Source organism: Epinephelus moara, chromosome 14 (genome assembly GCF_006386435.1).
Source record: "Epinephelus moara isolate mb chromosome 14, YSFRI_EMoa_1.0, whole genome shotgun sequence".
Classification (NCBI taxonomy): domain Eukaryota; kingdom Metazoa; phylum Chordata; class Actinopteri; order Perciformes; family Serranidae; genus Epinephelus; species Epinephelus moara.
The window spans coordinates 21,100,511-21,125,750 of NC_065519.1; the positions used below are offsets into that span (position 1 = coordinate 21,100,511).

General features: G+C 39.0%; 3 protein-coding genes and 1 long non-coding RNA gene across 4 annotated transcripts; 3 read left to right on the forward strand and 1 right to left on the reverse strand.

Moving 5' to 3' along the window:
- The first annotated feature begins 2,568 nt into the window (after positions 1 to 2,568).
- On the forward strand, positions 2,569 to 10,176 carry cfap99 (cilia and flagella associated protein 99). Its single transcript, XM_050061821.1, has 16 exons — positions 2,569 to 2,629; positions 2,802 to 2,936; positions 4,621 to 4,765; positions 4,857 to 4,951; positions 5,042 to 5,148; positions 5,231 to 5,408; positions 5,557 to 5,637; positions 6,666 to 6,734; positions 6,902 to 6,988; positions 7,101 to 7,189; positions 8,181 to 8,385; positions 8,556 to 8,697; positions 8,781 to 8,932; positions 9,142 to 9,347; positions 9,454 to 9,646; positions 9,787 to 10,176. The coding sequence occupies exons 2-16, from the start codon at positions 2,823 to 2,825 to the stop codon at positions 9,892 to 9,894; spliced, it is 1,971 nt and encodes a 656-aa protein (XP_049917778.1). The 5' UTR covers positions 2,569 to 2,629; positions 2,802 to 2,822; the 3' UTR covers positions 9,895 to 10,176.
- LOC126400844 (uncharacterized) lies at positions 8,272 to 9,281 on the reverse strand. Its single transcript, XR_007571014.1, has 3 exons — positions 9,093 to 9,281; positions 8,529 to 8,564; positions 8,272 to 8,407 (listed from the first exon to the last, which is right to left on the reverse strand). It is a non-coding gene; the product is annotated as an uncharacterized LOC126400844 (long non-coding RNA).
- Positions 10,177 to 11,813: 1,637 nt separating the features above from the next.
- si:dkey-21a6.5 (tumor necrosis factor receptor superfamily member 9) lies at positions 11,814 to 19,559 on the forward strand. The gene is made up of 9 exons (XM_050062688.1): positions 11,814 to 11,998; positions 14,018 to 14,191; positions 14,327 to 14,465; positions 14,572 to 14,660; positions 14,940 to 15,003; positions 16,470 to 16,558; positions 16,667 to 16,779; positions 16,872 to 17,028; positions 18,835 to 19,559. Exons 1-9 carry the CDS (start codon positions 11,941 to 11,943, stop codon positions 18,990 to 18,992), a joined length of 1,041 nt encoding a protein of 346 aa, XP_049918645.1. The 5' UTR covers positions 11,814 to 11,940; the 3' UTR covers positions 18,993 to 19,559.
- A 2,778-nt stretch (positions 19,560 to 22,337) lies between these two features.
- mrpl35 (mitochondrial ribosomal protein L35) lies at positions 22,338 to 25,197 on the forward strand. Its single transcript, XM_050062054.1, has 4 exons — positions 22,338 to 22,460; positions 22,696 to 22,861; positions 24,697 to 24,841; positions 24,933 to 25,197. The coding sequence occupies exons 1-4, from the start codon at positions 22,430 to 22,432 to the stop codon at positions 25,119 to 25,121; spliced, it is 531 nt and encodes a 176-aa protein (XP_049918011.1). The 5' UTR covers positions 22,338 to 22,429; the 3' UTR covers positions 25,122 to 25,197.
- The last annotated feature ends 43 nt before the right edge of the window (positions 25,198 to 25,240 follow it).

The following is a 25,240-nucleotide window of genomic DNA, read 5'->3' on the forward strand; positions in this document are numbered from 1 at the left end:
AGTGATGCCTTCAAGTGCTGCTCCCAAATACAGTGCTCCCCGCGGTTCCTGGTCAGACAGATCATAGGCTACAAAACAGACCATGTAAGCATTACAGGGGGACTGGAAGATCCCCTTCATGCATGATTTTTAATAAAACAAATGCTCGAATTTTATTATTCGTGTCTGTTATGATTAATCCACAAAAAAACTGAATTACCTGCAATGCTGGGGAGTAACTAGTCAGGGTGACGTCAGGTAATTTAGGACACTTTTTGGTAGAGTAGTAGAGTAGAGTAAAGTAAAAAAAAAAACACCGGAAACTCTAAGTACTACACTGAGTAAGCTTTATAACTTGTTATAGCTCTCTATATTTCTATAAATAAAATTTAATAGAAACTCTGGACTTTCAAACATATCAAGAAACCCCACATGTTCAGGCACAATGTGTGACAGTCATGTTTGTTTTTCAACTGGTCAAATCTAATTACAAGCCCAGTTATTAATCCATTAAACCACTAATATAACCTGTGTCTATTCATTAAAATCTATTTTTTCTTCCATGCTTTCCCTGTTCTTTTGCTCTCTGTTTCCTTTGTGATAGTTTGTCTACACTCACTCAAAACCCTTTATCATAAAGTGTATTGTGAAAATGTTTTGGTTATAAGTCAAACGTTTAATAAAATGCAACATCTTACAACCATTTTCTGATGTTATATCCTTATTACTGCAGTACTCTCAACATCAAATGAGAAAATCAACATCATGCCATATGGCTTACCCTGCAAGACGAATGAAAATAATTAATTTAAAGCAAATTTTGTAAAAATGTGTAAAAGAAAAAAAAAACTTGTAATAACGTGTTTGGTGACTGGCTGCTACTATGTAAAGAGCCCAAGATAAAATAAAAAAAAACCTTATTTGTCCCATTTTACCTGATCTCCCAAATTATCTGACTTCATCCTACATGTAACTGGTTGCATGCAATTAAATTATAAAATAAGTGTAATTGTAGTCTGTTTCAGTTAATGTGAATAAAATTGTTATTAAATTACAGTTACTCATCAAACTGTTGGTGATTACAAATGTGTTACATCTGCAAAAATGATATTTTTAGTAAAGAACTTTTATCTACAATATAATATTTATTCTGTTGCCTTGCATCTTTCCACCGTGCATAAGTGCCTTCTTTTGGCAAAACCTATTTCTGGATATTTTCCCCAACGCTTATTACAAATAAATATTTCTTAAAATTACACCGAGACCAACTTCTCCTTCATTGAATAACCCAGATTCTGTGAATTTTTTTAATTTCAAAAGTTTGACCACTGGACATGAGATGTCTCGTACATAGGCCTACCAGCTGTATCTTTTAAGTTACCACATCAAATTGCAAATTAGACCCTTGAAGCAAATTTGTGATTTGCAATATTGAGCTTTATAAATTAAGATGACGTGACTCGACCATGATTGGCTTCCAAACTAGTTGTGTTGTCATAAAATAAAAAAAATGCTTTCATATGCACGTCTTGGATTAAGGTTTGAGGTCAGCACAGATAAACTTTCAGATAAATATGAAAACAAAGTCTGCACATTGAGGTCAGGCATACAAAGTATCAGAGAGCAAAACAGATTTATGAGCAGCGTGTGACTTAAATTCAAGTTGTATAGTTACATTGCATCAGAGATGTTTATTGAGTTGGATAAGGAAACAGGAGGTGGCAAAATAATCTCAGCTCAAGGTCCACTTGCTTCTTCTGGAGCCTTCAAAATATCACACAGTGTTCATCAGCAGACAGTTGATAGCTGAGTTTGCTTTCAGCAGGAATGACACTGTTAAAGTTAAAACTAACTCTTCTCATCCATGTTGTCTCAGATTTAATCTTGAGTGTTTATTCTTACGGCTCAATCTTTGGCAAATCACTGCTAAAAATGGAAGACTAAAATATTGAGCCTATTTATATTTCCAAACTACATTTGTGACCACAGAGTGACAACCCAGTGACTTTGATTATATGCTCACGAAAATCAGTTTATGATAATCAGATTATGGCAGGAAATCAGATAATGCATTGTGAGACTATAAAACCCCAAGTTTGCATGTGATCTGTTCCGTAATCAGCTTTTCCACACAAACCCCTTAAAAACCGTGATGTGAAGTTAGTCACTTCTCCCGTCAACATGTAGCCTATTTGTGTTGATGCTGTCTTAATCTGGATCTAATTACCAGCATGTATTTCCTCTGTCTTTGTTGTATTTATCACGTTGATGTGCTCGTTGCAACATTTCCCACGGCACATGAAGGCAGCGCCAGGCTCGCACAGACGTCACAATATGCTACGTCATATTTATTGTTATGGCAGCCAACAAAGGATCAGGATGTCACACTGTTAATCTGCATCCGAGGGATTAAAACCATGAGTGTTGTTTATACATTGAACAAAACAACCCTGTAATAAAAACACCTCTCATTAATACAAATAAGAGTTGATTATTGTTGTTTTTGTAAGCGACATCTCATTTAATATTAGGCTATGTGTTTAAGCTGGGTTACGTTTCTGTTTACGCCTGTGTGTTGCTAAGCAACGACTGTACATGGCAATAGTTCGCGCTGAAAACAAACCGCTCCGCGACTTTCTATGACTCTACAGTATGTATCTTTTAATAGAAACCTCTCTGGTCTGTCTCAGATAGAAGTAAAATGTGACTTTTTACACAATCCATAGGCTGTACGTGAGGAGTGAGGACAAGTACTGCACTGTATTTCTGTGGGCTTTTCTGCCAGCAAAGATCTTTTCACCACAGTTATCAATCTCCACCAGCTTTCTGCAGATCGATATAAAATGGCATCAAGCTATGGATCACTTGCCAAGGAGGCCATTGTGCTGCTCGATCAATTCAGCACTGGCAGACAGAGTTTGGATGACTTCATTGAGGAGGCTTCAAAGCACCTGCAGGTTGGTGGAGTCAGAGCAGGGCCCTGATGCAGCTTGTTGCATAGGTGTAGATTTCAGGGGGGACACAGGGGGACACGTTCCCCTAAATATTTAGAACAACTTTTATTTTAAAATTAAAGACATTTATAACACAAATTGTTGCAGAAAAGGCACAAAATGGTGCATACAAATTCACCAGATTGCAGAACATTAAAGGTCAAGTGTGTAAAATTTAGAGTGATATACTGGCAGAAATTGAATATAATATAGTATGTATGTAAGTATAATCAGCTGAAAATAAGAATCAGTGTGTATTCGTTACCTTAGAATGAGCCATTATATCTTGATAGGGAGCAGGTTCTCATCCATGGAGTTTACAATGTTGCACCACCATGTTTCTACAGTAGCCCAGAACAGACAAACCAAACACAAACAGATAGGACCATTTTGTTTTTATGTCGGACTATGTTTTTACAGGTTTAAATCAGCATGTAGCAACTACTATCAATGAAAAAAGCCACTAAGAGGCTGAGTAGGCTCTTTACTATGACTCATTCAATAAAATCCATGCTTAAGTCCAAAGTTGCATTTTTATGATGCTTTATTAAACAAACAACTGAGATAACTTAAGCAAATTTAGATGAAACAAAATATTACTGATGTGATAATGTGATTGCGTCATTACATTATGTGATAACAGTCAACAGCAAATATTGAAGCCACCCTCTTTGTCTGAAAGCCGCCACCCCAGTGAACAAATAGGTCAAATAATGTGAAACCACACCCACACCTGTGCCAATTACTGCCACAAGTGAAAGTGATTAAAAGAATGTTTGCAGCTTAACAAATGATAAACAACAGAGGTTAAATACACATTCTGGCTCCGGTCCGTTTGTTTTGGAGAGGAAGAGATCTCTGTGGATTATTCAGCTCTCAGTAAAAAACCTCATGAACGTCTGGATCTTAGGTTGTCAGAGAAAAAAGGTGAGCTAATATTAGCAGATGCTGGGCTAGCGGCCCATCTGTGACAGCCAAACAGAGTCAAAGAAACACTGTTTTGTAACGTGAAACTGCTTTATTCAGTGATTTGACTGTTTTAAATCACCATGGATGGATTACTGAATGGCACTACCAGGCACATGCCCAGGGACCCAGAGTTTCAGTCGGGCCCCCAGGCCATCACCTGCAAAATGTCACTTTGATTAACACGCACTGACCAGGGAGAGACTCAAAATGACCACAAAGAGACACCAAATAACCACAAAAAAAAAGACACAAAACTACCACAAGGAGACACAAAATTTCCAGAGACACAAAACAAAAAGATGCACGACCACCACAAAGTCTTTGTGTCTTACTTCAGTGTAGGATAGGTGGTGGGGCCTTTTGCATGCCTGTGCCCAGGGGTCCGTTCTCATATAATCCGCCTGTGGACTGTTTGTTTTGGAGAGGAAGAGACCTTAAAAACCTTCTGAACAATGAACACTTAAGGAATCTCAACCAGGAGGTCTCACTTGACACATGGGAGAAGTGCCAGCTTTTTGCAGTGTGCAGTCCTCACCACTAGATGCCACTAAATCCTACACACTGGACCTTTAAGTGTTTTCTTGCAGAGGACACCCAAACTCATAGACTATGTGTCTCCTGAAACATTGAGATGAAACCTACGCCCTTGCCTGAATGTCTCATTTACTATTTGTTTCAGAACATGGATACTCTGCATAAAAAATTCATACTTGATGTCGTTTCTGGATGCGTTGAGCACAAAAAGTTACTGGACCTAGTGATCAGTGTCTTCTATGGCCAGAACTGGAAATGCCTATCTAGAGGTGATCGCAGCCAGTTTGTCAGTAAGTTAATGAACTAAAACTTCTATGTTCTAATCCAAATTTTGACTCAAGATTGCCACTGATGTGTTTATAATGCTGTGTTGTTCTTCAGTTATCTGTTACCTCGCCACATTTTGTCTTGATGACCTTGGACTTCAGCATTTTAGCAACATTGTCAAATCTCTGGACATCAAGAAGATGCACACAGTAAGAAACTCTGATCACAGTGATGTTGTTTCATTGGAAATAACCAGCAAACAATAGCTTCATTAATGTGTCCTCTGTGTTTGGCTGTAGTTCCTGACTTTCTTCTTCACAAACCTCACCACGTGGATACAAGATGAATGGAATAGTATCTATGACGCTGCCTTTGTGAAGGAACACTTGATCAGCCCTCTGCTAAGGTGAGAAAAGTAGTTTTGTTTTTAGGAAATCTTTTTTTTTTATTTTCCAAAGGCAAGGAATAAAAGCATATGTGTCCTTTAGATGGCGCCCTGAGATGGATATTCTTATGGACCAGCTTGCTGCCAAAATATCTTGTGGGAGTCAGGTGAAGAAAGCTCCCATCAAAACCACGGAGCCCCAGGAGTTCTCTCTGACCAAACCTAAACCTCGACCTCTGCCTGTGCCTGAGCTCATTCCACTGCAGGAAAAATCAAAACCAGTCAGTCCTATTACAGTCATATACAATATTTCCTTCAAACATTGTCACACAGTTAGTTTCTGTATGTCTCCTATAGGCTACAGACAAGACGGGTCATTAAGATATTGTGTTGAGGCTGTGACTGACTCACTTTGTCTTTGTTTTATAGGTACCAAATAGCACATACAAGGCTCCAAAAGAGATGCAGATGATAGAGGAGATCAAACAAAAGAACCATCAAAAGACTGAGGTACAATATCTGCTTTTACCATTATCATCAAAAAAGGCGATGACTCCTAAAAGGCAAAATACAGTCTGTTATATTAATGTAATATAAAAGAAAACAAGCTTGACAAAAAGAGTAGATGTAGATTAACAGCTGACATATACACAGTTAAATAAAACACAGAGAAACCAACATATACAATACAGAGGCAGAGAGCTCTGTGTCTGACAACAGGTATAAATCAAGTATGGATTGGTGTAGTATAGTATTGGTATAGTACACAGTGTTCATACTAATTCTATTCAGCATCATACCTGCATTTGGCAATGTTGTTGAGCTGGTTTGCTGTTTCTGTTAAGTAGCTCTCCATTAGTCAGTCACTGTACAGTAGGAAATGGCACTTCAGAATGAAAGCTCTGTGCTGGAAATTCACTGTACTCCAGAATAAAGTGTTTTTTGGGAACAACTGCTCTAAAAATCAAGGAATACTTATTGTGGTCATATTTAAAGATTTGAATATAGTACAAACTATGGCCACTCAACACCTTCAACACAAAAAAATCTTCTATCTTAAAACCATATTGGTGGAACCCTTTTGCCAAGTCACTGCCACAGATCTACTCTGTAAATAGTTTATGAATAGTTTGGTCTGGTGACGCCAGCGTTACCACACAGGGGTGGAAATGTATGGAAAAATGCACACTCATTGACAGTGAGTAGTTGGTCTGACTGAATGTGGAAAAACTGAGACATGTTGTTGAAACTGTAGGCCTACTTATTTTTCTGAAGATATCTTAGGCGGTTTATGATCTGTTTTGTAAATGGATTAACATTTTCAGAACGAACCAAAGAAAAGAGAATCATTTGGAGGTGTTTTTATTAATAGGTTATTATGCAACGTCTTTACTGGTCGAGTCCACATGAGATCAAATTGGTCTGTAACAAATGAGTTTGACACCCCTGGCCTATATTACCATCATATTAATATCAGCAGCACTTACACAAGCTCTACTTACCTCTGTAATGACATCCCTATTTGTTTTTCACCATAGGAACTGCTCTATGAGGCAAATGTGAAACAATTCAGATGTGCAAACCCACAGAAGTCTGAACACACTAAGGTAGGGGCTGTTCTCTGTGCTTTACATAGATTTCCAAAGTAATATGCTTAATTCATGTCCAAGCTTACTTACATAAAAATGTAGATCAAATGAGAAACCTTAACGACTGAGTGAACCAGTGGACAGTTCAAAGTTACATTTCTGCTGAACCATCATTTGCATTGCAGAGAGTGATGTCTCAGATTAAAGAGGACTTGGATTCAAAACTCAAGTTCAGCTCATGTCATTCTTCTGGACGTCCCTCCAGTAAAAAGGTGAGATCTAATTATTATTTCACCTGCTTCAGCTGGTCAGTCTTCACTACGACAGAGATGAATATCAAGATGTAGTACCCACTGGCATGTGTTTTTTTTCTGATTCTGTTAGAAGGACAGCTGGCCCATCAAGCTCAACAGTGCAGCCATCCTGAGGCAGGGGGCACTGTACAACCGTCAGGTGGAGGAGGAGCTGCAAAGGTACAGCACTGCCAATGCTTGACCTATTTTTAGTGATTTCAGAGAGAACTATTGTATACTTTACATTGCTTATTACTCATTTATTTGTAAGTGCTGGTAACTAGTTACTTTACAGATGAATTCAACTTTCATGGATCTGAAAAAATATGATGCTCTGTTCTAAACTAACCCAGACAAAATTATTAAACATAAGCTCCACTTCAGCCAGCTAAAATCCTGCTTTGGCATGAATGTGTGAATAATAATAATATAATGATATAATATAAATAGTATACAGTCACAGGAGACAATTTTCTGCATCGAAGACTTTTGATTCTGTAAATATATTTCCCTGATTACACTTACATACTTCTTTTTAAAGGTCCAGTGTGTGGCATATAGGGGGATATATTGGCAGAAATTACACATAAAATTTGAGTATGTGTCAGCCACCGTAGCTAGCAGCCCCTACATGACGAGCTGATTGGTGTCGGAAAAACAATAATTTTTTATGTGAAACTGCTTTATTCAGGTTTTTTATTTTTCTGGTTTAAATCACATGGTCCATTTGTTTTGGAGAAAAAGAGACCTCTGCAAGTAATTTAGCTCGTGGTAAAAACCTCATGAACAATGAGGACATGGGAGAAGATTCAGCTGATTGCAGTCTGCAGTCCTCACCACTAGATGCCACTAAATCCTACACACTGTTCCTTTACATAACATTTTCAAGGCAGGGCTTTTACTTGTAGTGGAGTATTTCTATAGTGTGGAATAAGTACTTTTATTTATGTAAAGGATCTGTTTGCTTCCTTCATCACTGCCCTTTTAGTAGGATTATACATCTCAGCATCATCACTGATGGCTGCTTTGTGTCTTGTTGCGAAGTTGTGGATATGTTGTTCTAATGTCTCTATTGCAAAAAAGACCTTGATCTCAATTAGACTCCTTACATCAAAAAAGCTCAAGGAGACTATTTACAGCGTGGAGTCATTCCTTTGTGTTTGTGACCCAGAATAGAGCGTTTGGTGGAGGGGACACATGAGCCGTCGTCTTTCCTCCAGTGGCAGAAGGAGATGCGTGAGAAGGACCTTCAGGAGGAGCTGGCCAAGATTGAGCGCAGGCGTCTTGAGGGACGTATCAGTTACGAGGAGGCAGCTATGGCCCGCACACGGCTGATGGAACGCAACCAGAAGACTGCTCAGCAGAAGAAAGAAGAGGTGGGTGAACATCCCTCGACAACTGATAAGAGATTATAAGCATTATAAAAGATTACACAGCGCTTTAAAACGTGTAACAAGACTTGACAAAAGTATGTCTGTTCTTTACACACCTTGAAAGAAGTGATTTTACAGGGACTTACTTTCTTTATGATTTCTGCTTCTTGCAGACAGCTCAGCTGATGCGGAGATATGCGGAAAAAAGGTTACAGGAGGAAAAAGAAATGAGAGACTTGGTGCAACAAGTGGCAGACGGACACAAGAACTCAAAGACAGCTAAAGAGAAATTACAGAAACTCAAGCAAAACATAGGTGCGCCTTCTTGTTTGACATCGCTTGATCACTTTTTTCATGGTTGTCTTTTCATTCTCAACAATTGTATGCAAATTCCACAGTGAAAGAAGTGTCAGAGCAAAGTCGAGAGCTCCTTCGTCAAGCACTGGAGGAAGCACAAGCAGAGCTCAGCAGGAAATTTGAGATCATCCGAGAAATCCACGCCATTGAATCGCTTCCTCACGTTACAGTCAGGAATTTTGATGACACAGAGGTGAGTGAAGGCAAGCGTGATGCCATCTGACCAGGGGCATGATAAAAAAGTCTGGACAGTGTATGGACTGCATCCATAGCATTAGGGCCCTGTATACTACACACACAAATACACATATATACACACAGCTCTATGCCCTTGAATCTATCATCTGACTTACTTTCACACACTTCTTGTGTCATCATGGTTAATTTGTTGTCCCATGTCAGACTGCAGGCCACGAGCTGCTGGGAGAGATGTCCCTGGTGGAACTGAAGGAGCGGTTGGCCCTCCTGAGGGAGGCGCAGCAAACAGAGCAGCAGGAGAAACGGGAGCAGATCCTGGAGGAGAAGCAGAACAAGAGGCAGCTGCTGTCGGAGCAGCTGGACACCATCACCCTCCACACGAGAGCGCTGGCACAGGCTGCAGCCATCAGGTCAGGAAAATGTTCCGCTTTGCCTTGATTATGGTAGCAGAGAAGTGTGGGGCTGAAGCAAATACATACACAAGCATGCACTGATGACAGTTTTGGCATATCGCAGGAGAGAGGAGAGGAAAGCCAGGCTGGGTTTTCGGCAGGCGGCATCTCAGGATGAGACAGTTTTGGCTCTGCAGAAGAAGCTCGAAGAGAAACAACAAGAGCGCCAAAAACTGAAGCAAATTGAAAGCAAGAGGGCCAAAACCTCCGAGCAGGCGGCAGCACACACTGTTAGAAACACAGGGACGCACAACAAAGTGAGTATGAAATCCAAAACAAAGAGGAACTGACTCCTCTCAGTCAGTAAGTTGAAAGCCGTGTCTGTGTTTGTTAGTGTTGGGATTTTTCATGCTTGAAGCAGTAATAATATTTGTCTCTCTCTTTCTTTTACTGCCAGAAAAGCCTGACGCAGAAAAGCTGGGAGGAATTGGAGCTGAGCTTAGAGCGTCATATCCAGAAGAACGCTCCTTATGTTGTTTCTCACACAGAGACACTCAAGACATAAATATGCGCAACATGCTCCACAGGCCTGTGAATGTTTCATTTTAGATCAGAAAGATGATTAGTTGTATTTGCTGCGAGAAATGTGTGGGATGATTAGCTTTTCCTCTTTTGTTATGTTCTTAATTTGACATATTTTGCATTAGCATTGCTGGAGAAAACGTCTGGTTGCCACTATGATTTATCACCACAAATGAACAAATTGTTATTATTGAATTCCATCTGAGTGATCATCCAGGGTTGTTTATAATTTAAGTGTTCATTGTTGTGTGTGTGAGACATGAAAGGGGAAGTGAACCTTCCAACATATGACTGATAAAGAAAATTTCCCTTCCCCAAAACAATGTTGTTATTTTGTGCCTTGTATGTTTTGGTAACAAGTTACTGTACAAAATGTCAGTCATGATTACTCATTAGTCATCATCCAGGTCATGCACTAAAGGAGAACTAAGGCGAGTATGACACAGAAATGTGACCGCAAATCTTTATAATTGGTATTTTACAATGCAATATTTCTATCTATCCATCTACCTACCTACCTATCCACTCCCCTTCCTCCCCATCCATCCATCCATCCATCCATCCATCCATCTATCCGTCTACCTACATATCTATCCATTTATCCATCCCCCTACCTATCCATCTATCAGTCCACCTACCTACCTATCCATCTACCTAACTACCCATCTATCCATCTACCCACCTATCTATCCATCTACCTACCTATCCATCTATCCATCTACCTGCCTATCCATCTATCATCTACCTACCTATCTATCCATCTACCTACCTAACTATCCATCTATCCATCAACCTACCTATCTATCATCTATCCATCTACCTACCTACCTATCTATCCATCTACCTAACTACCCATCTATCCATCTACCCACCTATCTATCCATCTATCCATCTACCTGCCTATCCGTCTATCATCTACCTACCTATCTATCCATCTACCTACCTATCCATCTATTCATCTACCTACCTAATCATCTATTCATCTACCTACCTACCTATCTATCCATCTACCTACCTATTCATCTATTCATCTACCTACCTATCCATCTATCCATCTACCTACCTATCCATCTATTCATCTGCCTACCTATCTATCTATTCATCTACCTACCTAACTATCCATCTGTCCATCTACGTACCTATCCATCTATTCATCTGCCTACCTATCTATCTATCTATCCATCTATCTACCTAACTATCCATCTGTCCATCTACCTACATATCTATCAAAGCACACAATATACAATCACCAATATACTGTTAAGCATCTACATATGCATATGTGCTGTATATAGAAACACTCAGTCCCGTTACAGAAGACACTGATGCAACAACTAAACATCTGTGTAAGAGAAAGGAAAAATAAATACCAATTAAAAGACATAGCATGACAGAATAATAATAAATAACAATTTATAACTAGGTGGAAGAAGGTATGAAACAAGAACAAGACAGGACACATCGGTCAATTAGGTTAAATAGGCAAATAAATAAATAAATACCTCATCTCATCACCCAAAAATGCCACCCCAATAATAATAATAATAATGATTATGATTATACTTAATATTATTATTATTATCATTATCATCATCATTATTATTATTATTATTATTATTATTATTATCATCATTATCATCATTATGTTATAAAATATGTTACACAGTTATTATAATTTTTAAGCACTCTTTCCAGATCAATTTTCTATTTTTACAAATTAAAAGGTTTAACTAATAGTTAACTAATAGATTTCAATCACTGACATAACCAGACAAAAGGGGAATGGCGCCCCTGCTGGTTCTTCCTTGTAATAACACGATATCTGTCTGAATCCGACCCATTTTTCCTCAGTTTTTTCCCTGCAAAGCAAAATCACATGATGTGTATTTGTCATATGACACTGATGAGAGGACCGATCCGAATGCGAGCGAGCGTCACTGACTTCTGCTGTAAAAACAAAGGCAGCTCGGGCACTTGTCAGAGATGAGATGCTGTAGGCTGACATTGTCTGGAGGTACTGCTCGATAATATGTGGAGGATGGACTGTCGGGGAGCTCTGCCTGCCATATGCGCCGCTTGTTTCATAGGTAAGCTTGACTCTCTATCGACTGTAACTGTTGTAAGCCTTTTACAGAAGGCACTGTGGGTCTATTGTAGACATATTGTCGAAATATAACAGATACATTTGTAGTAGGCTAGTTCACCAAATAAAATGGGAATAGCATATTATAAGTTATTATAAAGCGTGTAAACAAGGCATAAAGACACAGATACATGGAATAAGTTATACTTTTAAAGTTCATCAGTTGGGAATTTTTACCTTTAGACTTCAAAAGTTCATAACAAACTTTCACTTCATGAAAAATGGCCACTGTGCTGACTTACTGTGCCTCTATAGTGGAATTAATGCTGATGTTAATTATGATACCTTACTGTGGTATTACTATAACCTCTCTGTAGGGACTTCATCATTTAGCTGACATTTGAGTCTGATCCTGCCAAACTTTCAGCATTACAGCGTCTCTTTCTGCCAGTTCAACAGAGGCTCCTGTCTAAAAGTTTGAGAGAAAAAATGTTGCCAACCCAGAGCAGCAGAGAAATCACATGACCCCCTCTCTGAATAATTGCATTTCATGAGGAGGATGGCTCCTATTCAAGAAAGCACTTAAGCACATGGCTAATGTGATTACTACCACAATATGGCCTCTGTTTTGCTGATGTGCTTATACCTGTTGCCCTCGCTTTCTCGGTGGCAGATAAAGTTGAACGGTACACTTAAGATTCTGGGGAATGATTTAAGATATCATGATAATGCTCTTTTATTTTATATGAGGAGAACCACTCATCTGCTTTCTCATATTTTGGTTGTGTTTTCGAGGCTGGGTCCATGTTCAGTGCATGCCTGAGATGGATGGAGATGAATTTATGGTGAAGCTACTTAGATCAACTATTTCTACTACTTCTAAGACAGCTACTATAAATGTATTTATTTATTTAACCCATTTTTACCAGGTAAGTCCCATTTAGAGGGAGACCTGGCCAAGACAGCCAAACAAGAACACAATAAAAACATAAAACACATACAGTAACATGTAGAAATATAAGAACATCTACGCACTGCTTTAAAGTCAGCCAGAGAGACCAATTCACATAGTTTCAACTCTTTTTGAAGGTTATTCCAAGTGAGAGGAGCAGAGCACACGAAAGCTTTTAATGCCTGAAAATATCAATAAGGATATAAATGCAATTTCTACATAACAAATCTTCCCAAAACTAAATCTGCAAGCATTTGGACATCACAACAGCCACATTTTTTAATGGTATTTGTATGTTTAGTGTGTGAACATGTGAGCAGGAAACAGTACAAACAGAGCATGAGACTGAGCCAGAAAAACTTTGGAAGCAGAGACTGTAAGCAAGAGATTGTAGTTACTATTTAAAATAAGGTTGCTAATGTAGTTGTTACATGAACAAAATAGGATATGTTCTTTTTGAGCGGTTTTATAAATGTAAGAAATTATTAGGGGTGAAAATGTGAAGGGAAACCTCCCTGAGGCAAATAACCCTAGGTCCCAGAAAGGCTCAGGCCAGCCCTGTTAATCCTATTTAATATTTCACTTTTTTTGCTTCTACTGCATTATTAAATGTTCGGGATTATACAACAAAAACCACACAGAGATTTGCATGACCTTTGCAACAGGTTAGCTGCTGGTCAAATCAATAATTCTGCTCCTTTTACTTTAGTTATGACATATACACAGTGGTGGATGAAGTACTCAGATACTCTCTGTGTGTACTACTGTAATTAGTTGCATTCCACCACTGCAAGGAAACAACTTTCTTCCAGGTGTTAGTTGTGCATTTAATGCCTCGATACCTGACAATAGAAAGATGAGACAAAATGGAGACAGATGGAGATGGATTCAAATCAGGGACATTGCAGCCCCTGATTAAGCCCTTAAACCCCAAGACTGCTAGCACAACCGCAATCGTTATTTATTCATGAACAGTTTAAGGTAAATGAAAAGGTTGAGGTTGCTTTGCGGCCCTGTGTCAGTCCACTGTCAAAGGTCAGATGTGAAACATCCAGTGCCCCTCTCTTCCAGGCATTGTGGTGAGCCAGACCACACTCACTCCTGCTGTGACCAACACCACTCTCATCGAGAATGTGACCGTTCTGACTATAACTCCCGTGATCCTCAGCAGCACGACCCCAGGCTGCTCTGCATTCAACACCTCTACTTGTGAGCCCTGTGCACCAGGATCGCAGTACGACAACAGTGAGTCAGCGGCTACGTCATCTGACACGAAGCCACCATTTTATGATAACTCCTAAATTCTAACTGCTATTGCAGCAATTAAAACAGTAAGGATGGAAAATCATTTTTAGGAAATGCTTTGCTATTGCTCCTCAGACACCCTGCTGTGTGCGTGCTGCTCTGACCCAGGGCTGTGTCTATTTCCTGGAGCCTGCCTGCCATGCAATAAGGGTTTCTATCAGCCACTAGCAGGACAGCAGCAGTGTCTGCCCTGCAACCGTGGCTTCTACACAAAGTAAGGACACATTTTGTGCCAACAAATTCTTTCACGTCTAATAGTTTTGACTACTTTACTGTGTACTCCTCTGGTCAATGTCTCATGTATTTAAACTTCTGCACAGCTTCACTGGAAGTCCACTATGTCGCCCTTGCCCTCCTGGATCCTTCAACAATAACACTGGTGGAGAAAGCTGCACAAGTTGTTCACCAGGTGTGTTTATTTAGCTAAGGACAAAAACTTGTAGCACTGTTGTAAATCAGTAACTAGTGATATGCATACAGACAAAAACAGCAGTATGCTTGTAGCCAGAAATTAGACTTTGATATTTAAAATGTCTTTACAAGCTTGCAAATAAATAGATTATCTATCTATAAAGATGCATGATTTCTGATTTACATGCAATGACCTCAACACAGTTTCATATAATCGAAAACTCGAGAGAAAACTCGAATCACATGTGTTGAGTTATTTTCTGTCTGCTGCTTTCAGGTTTCTTTTCATCGCAGCAGAGCTCCACTTCATGTGCACCATGCGCACTAGGAAGTTTTTGCAAGTAAGTTGCACTTGAATGTCATGTCTGTGCCTTGTTCTTATGTTGTTGGTAACCATAACCTGGAAATCAGTGCAGAACAGTTGTAAATATCTCTGTGTTTGGATAATCACTTATTTAACAACCAAATCCAACATCACATGATTTCATCCCATGGTTCTCTTTGGCAGCACAGATACACACACACACACACACACACACACACACACACAAGACCAGTTACACAGTCGCTGCTTTGATTAATCAGCAGAGAGTATGAAAATGAAAGTGGCATGTGTGATCATGTCCCAGAGCATATGAATGCGGCTTATAGAACTGGACTTGGAAATATGAGATGGTCGTTTCAGAAGCAAGATGACCATGATCAATGCCCTGATAGGGGTTAAGGTCTCCCAGGGGGATCTTTGAGGCGTCTCGATCAAAGCATGGAAGAGGAATGAAAGGACAACAGTTGCTTTGAGCTCCTTCCACTTATTTGAGCCCATACACCCTGTAAAGGAGACTGATATTGGCCTTGTGTAATTGGGATCTCATTCAGATGTTGTAAGGAGGATTCATTGGTGCCACATGAACTTCACCTTTAAAGGAAAACTTAACAACCCCAAATGATCATTTGTAAATCAATTACCCACCCTACATTAAATTGAATTAGTGCAGAAAACTTATGGCATGCCTTTGAGGAACGAAGAATCCAAAAGCGGAGAAAATTCCTGTTGAATTGAGGTAAAAGGGGTCCACGTTTAACTGCAGCATAACAAAACATCTGTTTACAAACTCTTGTACAACTCACTGAGTATAATCCAAGTCTCATTTATCCAATTGTAGCTCAGTTCTTTCCAAACAGACAGCCCCTTTTGTTAGGGAACTGAACTAAAAGGGAAATTTGTCTATGCTGTCTTCAAAGCCAGACCTTACTGACAAAAACAGTTATTTGACCGTGCTGAAAACAGGAGCTGCTGGTCTACCACTGCCTGAACTCATTCAGCCAACTGAATAAATGAGACTTAGATTATACTGCGTGAGTTTTGGATTTTTTATTCGCCAAAGGCATGCATGGAAAGCATTTCTCCACAAATTTAAGATAACACAGGGTGAGTAATTGATATACAAATGATCATTTGTGGGGGAAATATTCCTTTAACGCTCTGCTCTTTACTCTGACAGTCATATTTAATCTTTAGTTTCAGTAAGTGCCCAAGCAACTTTACTTGTACACACATCTGAAACACTGAAAACTGTTTACAACTGCTCACTCCAATGATTTCCATCCTAATGCGGCAGTGTTTTTACGAGTGGTAATGATGTGTCAGTATGCACTGTGAAACCAAGCTGCAACAACAGCTCTAAACTAAATCAGCTCTGACATACCTCAAAAATGCCTCCAGGCTTCTTGTGGCAGCCATGAAATTCATGAATTCATAGTCGTTTGTCCATTTACAGTCACAAATAAGTATCTCTCTGTCTGACAGCTCCTCTGGTTGTAGCCAGTGCCAGATGTGTCCCGGAGGAACAGAAGCTCTACAGACCGCCGCTAAAGGCTGCACACAGTGTCGGCCAGGTAATCCACATCATGCAAACGTAATACGTAATGTTTATGAGTGCTGCAGCTCATAATAGAGAAGGGGAAGCATGAATATCCATCCAGGTGATATCTGGGTTTGAACAGGTATGCACAAGGCTCCCCATCAGACTACGTGTCAGATCTGTGGCAGTGGTTACTTCCAAATCCGCTGGGGCCAGGAGAGCTGTGATGTATGCCCAGAGAATCACTACTGCCCTGTGAGTCCTGCACCCTTCACGCTCTGACCAGCAACAGAAAATTAATCTTTATGTGTTCGATAAATATGTTTGGTGACATGTTGTTCTCTCAGAGTCCAGACGTGAACCCCATTCAGTGTCCCGGCGATGCGTTTTGTCCAGAGGGCAGCCTATCTCCAAGCTACTGCATGGAGACTTTCTTCCGCAAAGACGGGGACACTTGTGAACTGGCTCCGGTCACTATTGCTCTTTTAGTTATTGGAGGAGGGGGTAAGTCACAACTACCTCTCCACTATGTTTTCTTGATGTTTCAGAGCTTCTTCTTCTTGCATTTCTTTTCACTGTGTGACAGGCACTGGACTCACAGCTATGCTTTTCAAACTGATTACCTCTTAAGTTGACAAGCTTCAAGCTGCAATGTCATACATTAATATAATCTGATTACACACAGAACAGTTTCTTTAAGTACTATAAGCTAGTGTTTGATATAGTGATGGTACATAGCTCCCGTTGGATAACATTAGACACGCCCGTTTCCTGTTGCTTGAAGGGTCAGAGCTTGTTTTTTCCATTTGTAAAAGGAAATGAGCAAAGATGAGACAAACTAAACGTGCAGTCGAACTTCAGAAAACGCTGTGCTACTTTCCACTTTTTACTACGCAATGATTAATTAAAAAGGACTATAAAACACGATCACTTTTCTGTACAGACTGAATTGTTTTCCCACAACCATATACTGTGTATAACTGAATATTTTTAATGCCTCCAGGGCAGCAATATTATGTTTTCGAGTTGTCCGTCCGTCTATCTGTCCCATTCTCTTCAAATTTAGCACAAACATCCACCTGGAATCAAGGACGAACTGATTAGAGTTTGTGTCAGAGGTCACATGTTTTTGGCCATAACTCAAGAATTTATTTGCTAATTATGACAAAATGTCACACAAATGTCAAATGAAGTGACAACATTTTATATCCACAAGGTCAAAGGTCAGCTTTACCATGATGTCATAATGTTCTGCAACACTTTTCTGACCTTTTCAGCATCATAACTGGGGAACAGAAGCTGAGACATTTGGTCAGATACTAAATTGGTGACACTAATCTTTGGTGTCCATTTTGAAATTGTGTTGATTGTATAAATCTCTGTGCTGCTGGACTGAAGTCTTTGCTACAACATCCATATTTGAAACATTGTCAAGTGTCATGGCTACGTACTGTTTACATGCCTCAGTAAATCATCAGCAGCTTGGCTTCAACTAGTGCAGAATGCTGCAGCTTGTATTTTAACTGGGACAAATCGTAGGTTACATATCACCCCAAGTCTCGCCGCCCTCCGTTGGTTGCCACTTTACTTCAGAATTGATTTTTTGATTCTTTCAATAACTTTTAAAGCTCAACATGCTTTAGCCCTCGGTTATATAGCTGAGCTTCTGACCACCTATGCTCCAAGTCGTGACCTGAGATCTTCAAGCCTACCCTCACTAGTTGTTCCTAGATTGAGGTTGGTAACTAAAGGTGACCAGGCCTTTGCCATCAAGGCCTGAGGAGATTAGATAAGAACATTACCTGTTTTGAAATCACTGCTTCAAACATGTTTTGATAGGAAAGCTTTTAATGCCTGATTTGTACATTTTGACTTTTGTGTTTTATTTCCTTTTGTTCTATTTTTGCCTCTGTACATACTTTTTTTCTCAGCTCTTAACATTTTTAAATATTATGTTATTATTGTTGTTTTATTTTCATGCACTTTGTGAGGCACTTTGTAACCTTGTTTAGAGAAGTGGCCATTTTATTTCTTTATTGTAATTTTATTAGTCTGTATTTAAATGGACAAAATGGATTTCTTACTGCAGATTTTCTATATTAAGTAAGCATTGTCCTGGAAACGTAGTCTATGCGTTTTCTTTTTGCACACTGAAAATAGATTGTCCTCTCACACTGAGACCACTTCATGCACAAACAGGACATACTGTCATTAAATAAGATGCTCACATTATAAAACACTGTTTGTGTGTTTGGAAATAAGCCCTACTGTAGATGGACATTTCCTGTAACATTCTCTGCCTTTCCTCAGTGGCCCTACTCTTCATCATTTTAATGGTCCTACGTCGACGGAGAGACACTGATGGAGAGCTGACCATAGCCCGAGCTCCATTACTACGCAAAGAGCGACCTCAGGGTCGATACTACGGGATCCCCTGTGATGCAGAACCTGTATATGCTGGCTGGTGAACCAAAGGACCTCAGCTCAGCTTTCCTAAGTGCTTGGTTGGACAAAACCCACTGAAGTCTTTTCTGACTGAAGTCTTTTTCTGATGGTGAAACACTGGAATGCTGCCTTAAGAATACTTTTGACAACCCACCAGCTTTTTTATGTGGTACATTTGAATATATTATTGAGAAGCAGAAGTTTGTGAATTCCTGTAGTTTGGCACTGTTACAGTCGTTTCATTCAGAGACAAACACGCTCCTTTTGTAAACGAGATTATTGGATTATGAGAGGTATGCTGGAACGGTGAAAACGAGATGTGTGCCTTGACTTGGTGGGAACCTCTCCGTCTTATGAAAAGCACTTTTTTTACAGAGGTAATTGATTTACTTTGCACTTATGTGTTGGTAGACTTAACTCATGTAGTGACATAGTCAACTGTGGTTGGTGCCTTGTGTTTTTTAATGCATCTCATTACAGCACATTGTGTTGTCTGTAGTTTCACTGATACATTTGCTCAATGTTTTTCATCTGCTTTTTTAAGGTTATATTTGTATGTTTAAAAGGAAAATAAAGATGATTAACTTGAACCTGATTTTTAGCCCTTTGTACTGTGAATTATATTGCAAACTTAAAGGGACATTTCACCCCAAAATCAAAAATACATATATTTCCTCTTACCTGTAGTGCTATTTATCAGTCTAGATTGCTTTGGTGTGAGTTGCAGAGTGTTGGAGATATCGACTTTAGAGATGTCTGCCTTCTCTTGAATATAATGGATCTAGATGGCACTTGGCTTGTGGTGCTCGAAGTGCCAAAAAATATATATTTGAATAATTCAACAGTAAAGTCTCTTTCCAGAAGTCATGATGCGGTTACTTAAGATAATCCACAGACCTTGCTTTCTTTCTTCAAACTACGCCCACCAACCATATTACTGCACAAAAGTGTGCATCTACTCATGGACGAGAGACTTGTGCTTGTGACAGCACGAGATGTGAACATTATTGGCATCCTCCTCAGCTGAGCTGTAGCGTTAGCTAGCCCAGTGGTGCCAGATGAGCTAGCAGTAGATGCACGCTTCCTTCAGCGTGGTGATTCGGCTGGCGGGCGTAGTTTGGTAGAAAGAAAATAGTTCCTACATGAAACTGCTCACAACAAGGTCTGTGGATTATCTTCAGTAACTGGGTCATGATTTCTGGAAAGAGACATTGCTGTTAAGTTCTTCAAATGTATTTTTTTGGCACTTTGACGACAAGCAAAGTGCCATCTAGTTTCATAATATTTGAGAGAAGGCAGACATCTTATACAGAGGGTATCCCCAGCACTCAGCAACTTACACCAAAACAATCTAGATAAAAAGCACGACAGGTAAAAGGGAAAAATATGTATTTTTGATCCTGGGGTGAACTGTCCCTTTAAATTAAAATAGTTTTTAAAAATGCATGTGACAAAAATATTAACATTTAAAGTTTTTCTTTTTTGTCATTTATTCTTGGAAGCCAGGTTATTACTGTCCAATTAAAATGTATGCCACGATTGAGTTAATTTACCCCACCCTGTGTGACAGAGGGCAACCATGGATAATATATCCAGCAGGTGTACACCTTTTCTGGCAATCATCAAAAATTGCTGCCAATATTTTAAGTCCAAGTTGCCCCATAATGTTCCACACGGCTTGACATATTTGACCTCTTAAAAGCCTCACAGGTCTTTTCTCTTCTTTTTGGTTTTATGATCTCATTACAAGTATTCTTTAAAGGCCATATAAGGGCATGTGTCTGAAACACATGGACATCACACAATGTTACATAGCCTCTGTAGTTTTTTTCAGTAAAGACATAGATGACACTATAGGCCTTTATTACAGCAGACATTTTGACATGTCATAGCAGGAAAATCACACAATAACATAAACAACTGTGTTTAACTTCCAGATCCAGGGCCACTGAACTGTACTCTCAAAGGGAATAGGGTCATTGGTAATGTCATTAGCTGCACCTGTGCATTTCCTGCTATGACAAGTGAGAAGCATGTTTTCAGTAATTACTGCGAGGTTTACCAGACTGAAGAAAGAAGAGAAGTCCCTGGAACACCACTGTGGTTTGGTCACACAGCACTGAACAATTCTTTCCACATTATATAAACATCCAACAGGAGACTGTGACAAACAGCAGATCTCTGGATCAGATAAACATGTTTACAGAGTGTGACAGCCGTGGAGTACAAAGACAGATATAACTGAGAGCTGCATACAAGGCTATGAGTTAGAGTCATAACACACACAGAGAGTTGATGCTGGAGTACAAACTTTCTAGATGCAGAAATGCACCTCTACAATGATTTTTGGGTTGTCTGCTAATCTATTTGTAATCAAGATTTTAATAGAAATGCCAGACAGCAGTGGTAAAAGAGCGACTTAGATCATTTAGTAAAAATAGCAGTGTTACAATGTAGAAATAATCTAAAAAATTCCTGTATTCAAGTAGACACAGTAAGTATTCAAAGCAAAATACTTAAACTTAGCTCTTTTAAGCTTTTTAAAAAATATTACCTCAATGGCTGTGAAATAAATGTAATGAGGTAAAATTACAGTATTTGCCTCTGAAATTTGGTTGATTGGAAATATACAGTAGCAAAAAGGAATAAATAAATAAATTTCAGTAATTTTTCATTTTAAGCTTTTAACATACAAAGTGAGCAGAAACAGTGTAAACAGAATCATACGATGAAGCATTGAGAAAATAAAACTAAAAACAGTACTGAACAGAAAAAGATGACAACAGCAAAACAAATTTAACAAAAAAATAAATAAAGTAGAAATAAAGATATAACTGACTTGTGGTAAAAGATTCATTGAAAGGTTTTGAAGATAGTATATACATTATCATTTTGATAGCTTTTTTTTGTTTTGTGAGGAAGAAATGGTTGACAAATATTGTTCCATTTCCCTCATAAATAGCTTCGGCTTTTTTTTTTGGCTTGTTTATAAATTTACAGTAATATCTAATATTATCTATTAGCCTATTAGTAATATCTTATCTATTTTCCCAGTATATGTAAAATGACAAGACCAAAATATATGTGAGCAACTTTCAGGATGTAATTCACAAAAACAGCCATTTATATCTATGTCACTCTTTAACTTCTTTAAAGAAATGATTCACTGGACAGAATCTATGGATCAATTTAAATGACAATGTTAGGAGAAACTTTTGGACCGAACTTTCATGCAGTTAATATCATTAAAAAAATGACTCGACAAAATGTTGCTGCAGAAATAGAGACTATGTTGTCCTGAAACAAAACCCTTCTTGTGAAGTTCATTCCTCTGTCAAAGGTAAAAAAACAAAACAAAAACAATTGCTAGGTGGCGGTAATCCACTGTGTCATTGGATGCGCTAATACTGAAGTTTGTCCAGGCAGGACTCCGTACTTACGCCAGCATTCAGGAGGAAACATGGCGGCCGCCCTGGCAAGGAGGATGTCTGGTGTGTACTTACAACTTGACATTCATACTTTTTCTTTTCGCTCTCCTCAGTTCGTCAGTGTTTAGTATTTTATCCATGTTTTAATGCACTGGATTTTTAGAGTAGTTGTATTTCCGTGTTGTTTGCTAGCACAGATAATACGTCATGTTGCTACGTTAGCTAGTTAGCATCAGTGCTACGTTTCCTTCCCTGTGACTTCTCTCATGTGTTGTCATGTTGTCCTTGTGTCTGACAGGGCTGCTGAGGCCGCTGTCTGCCTCTCTGTGCGCCAAGACACCACAGGTCTGCCAGCTCTCCACCCTCATCCAGACTCCACCTCTCTACGGGTCTGCTGCAGCCGCTGTCTGCGCTCCTCTGCGGGCTGCGGTGTGTCAGACACCCCGGTACAACATCCTACAACGGTAAAGGACATGGGGGACACCCCTGTTGATACTAATGTGAAGTGGATATTATCAATAGCTACTGTAACCACTTTATAGTTAGCTTAATATCCACACGTATGTTTCTCTTTTAAATTCTATTCTGTATATCGTGCCAGGCAAGAGGAATTACATTATATTTACACTATACACTAAAGTATGTGAAAGGGGAGCACCACCTATATTAAAAATCCAGTATGTTATTTCCATGGCCATTGAAAGTTCAATCAATATTTGTAAACATGAGCTATTCTCTTTCAAAGCCAGACACCAGAGAATTAAGTCTTAAACTTGTGATGTCATAGGGTATAAAGTCTGGAGATACTCCATAGACAGTGACTGGGAGACTAATTTTGTAGACACACAGAATGTTTGTTTTCTTTTTTTATAGCCTAATGAGCTGTATATTACTGTAGTGTTTTCGGTTCTGAAATAGAAAATGTACCCATACTCATTACTCAGAACATTTCCCTGGGTGCTCTCAGTGTCATCTATAACATCCGTCACCATTAATTGTCTATGAAGCAGCTCCAGACTTAATACTCCATGACATCACAGATTTGAGTTTTAGCCTTCTAGCTTTTGGATTTGGGAGAGAGTTGTTCATTTCTACTAAAATGTTTGGACTGTCCTAGACCATAGGAGTAACATGTATGCGTTTGTTTTGTATGAGTTCCCCTTTAACACCCTTGTCTGTGTCTGTTTTGTATTGGTTTGAGTGGGACCCCTTTGTTCTGTTGAAGGAAAATCTCAGTACTGCACTGTTATATATATATTTTTTTTATATATATATATTTTTTTTTAAATATAAATAAAAGAAAAATCAGAGTTGGAATTAGTGGTGCAACTTGAAAACTGGCTTATTGGAATGATAAAAAAAAGTAAGCTAACCACAGACAATATCTCAGAGACAGATATATCAAAACCCGAGCAAATAAAATTAAACTATGCATAGCTAGTGATACTTGTTTGTGTTAAAGGAATACTTCACACCCCCAAATAACCATTTGTATAGCAATTACTTACCCTGTATTATGTTGAATTTGTGAAGAAAACTTTTTCTCACATGCCTCCAGAGTGAACAAAGAAACCAAAAACTAAAACAAAAAATCTTCATAGGGGTTCAAGTTTAACTTCAGAATAACAAAACATCCATTTACAAATTCTCACACAACATGTGCAATATAAGTAAGTATCATTTATCCAGTTACGTGCTCAGCACTTCCCAAATGGACAACCCTTTCCAACAGGGAACTGAACTAAAAATAAACTTTATTTATGCTCTCATCAAAGCCAGACTCCATTGCCAAGAATTCAGAATTCAGAAGGTGCTGGTCTACCACTGCCTCTATCAGGTACTTTGTGTTAATGTGACTTTAATGACTTTGGTGTTTTAATGGGTTACTTTTGATTCACACAAAATATCACCAACTAACTGATGAGGGCAGCAGTAGACCAGTAGCCCCCTGTGTTTGGCAAGGTAACATTATTGTTCTGACAATGGAGTCTGGCTTTGAAGAGAGCATAAATACGTCTCACTTTCCGTTCAGTTCCCTGTTGGAGAGGGCAATCAGTTTTGGAAGTACCAGTTCCACTGGATAAGTGAGACTTAAATTGTACTGCACGTATTTTGTTAGAGTTTGTAAACTGATGTTTTACCGTTGCTGTCAATAGGCAAGTTTTTTCACAAATTGAACGTAACATAGGGTGAGTAATCGATATACAAATGATCCTTTAGAGGGTGAAGTATTCCTTCAAGCAATAAAATGTCGTTTTGTAATTTGAGTATATTGAACCTTTGTCTCTGGGTTTTTCAGGGTATCGGCTCTTATTCCCAGTTTGACCCAACAACCAAGCAGGAGCCTTACGTATATCAGTCTGAAGAAGGGGAAGAGGAAGAGTGTGAAATCTGCGACAGAGAGGTTCATGAGGCTGCATTGCGGCCTCTGGATCAGACGCAAGGTACGAGTCTTTTACTGTAAAACTGCCAAAATCACTGATTTAAACACACACAGGGTTGCCAATCTGAGTTCTTGTTTTCGGGTGTGAACAGGCTGGCTACAAGAAGAAACTGTGGAAAAAGAAACCTGCCAGACGAAAGCGCCTGAGGGAGCACGTATTCTGTAACAAAACACAGAGCATGCTTTTGGATAAAATGACAACCTCTTTTTGGAAAAGGAGGAACTGGTATGTTAATGATCCTTACCTGAAATACCACAATCGGGTCAACCTCAAACTGTAATCTGCCGATTCATGTAGTGACATCTTCATAATGTTATAATGTTGTATATGTAATAAAATCATATATCTTAGTTGAACATGTGCTTTAAATTTTTCTTTTAAGATAGCAAGACAAAAAAG

Coding starts and splice junctions, on each gene's coding strand:
- cfap99 (XM_050061821.1), top strand. CDS start 2,823: ATGGCATCAAGCTATGGATCACTTGCCAAGGAGGCCATTGTGCTGCTC. Junction 8,698..8,780: donor GAAACTCAAGCAAAACATAG/GTGCGCCTTCTT, acceptor CAAATTCCACAG/TGAAAGAAGTGTCAGAGCAA. Junction 9,647..9,786: donor ACACAGGGACGCACAACAAA/GTGAGTATGAAA, acceptor TTTTACTGCCAG/AAAAGCCTGACGCAGAAAAG.
- si:dkey-21a6.5 (XM_050062688.1), top strand. CDS start 11,941: ATGTGGAGGATGGACTGTCGGGGAGCTCTGCCTGCCATATGCGCCGCT. Junction 15,004..16,469: donor GCACTAGGAAGTTTTTGCAA/GTAAGTTGCACT, acceptor TCTGTCTGACAG/CTCCTCTGGTTGTAGCCAGT. Junction 16,559..16,666: donor CTGCACACAGTGTCGGCCAG/GTAATCCACATC, acceptor GGGTTTGAACAG/GTATGCACAAGGCTCCCCAT.
- mrpl35 (XM_050062054.1), top strand. CDS start 22,430: ATGGCGGCCGCCCTGGCAAGGAGGATGTCTG. Junction 22,862..24,696: donor CGGTACAACATCCTACAACG/GTAAAGGACATG, acceptor TGGGTTTTTCAG/GGTATCGGCTCTTATTCCCA. Junction 24,842..24,932: donor GCCTCTGGATCAGACGCAAG/GTACGAGTCTTT, acceptor GGGTGTGAACAG/GCTGGCTACAAGAAGAAACT.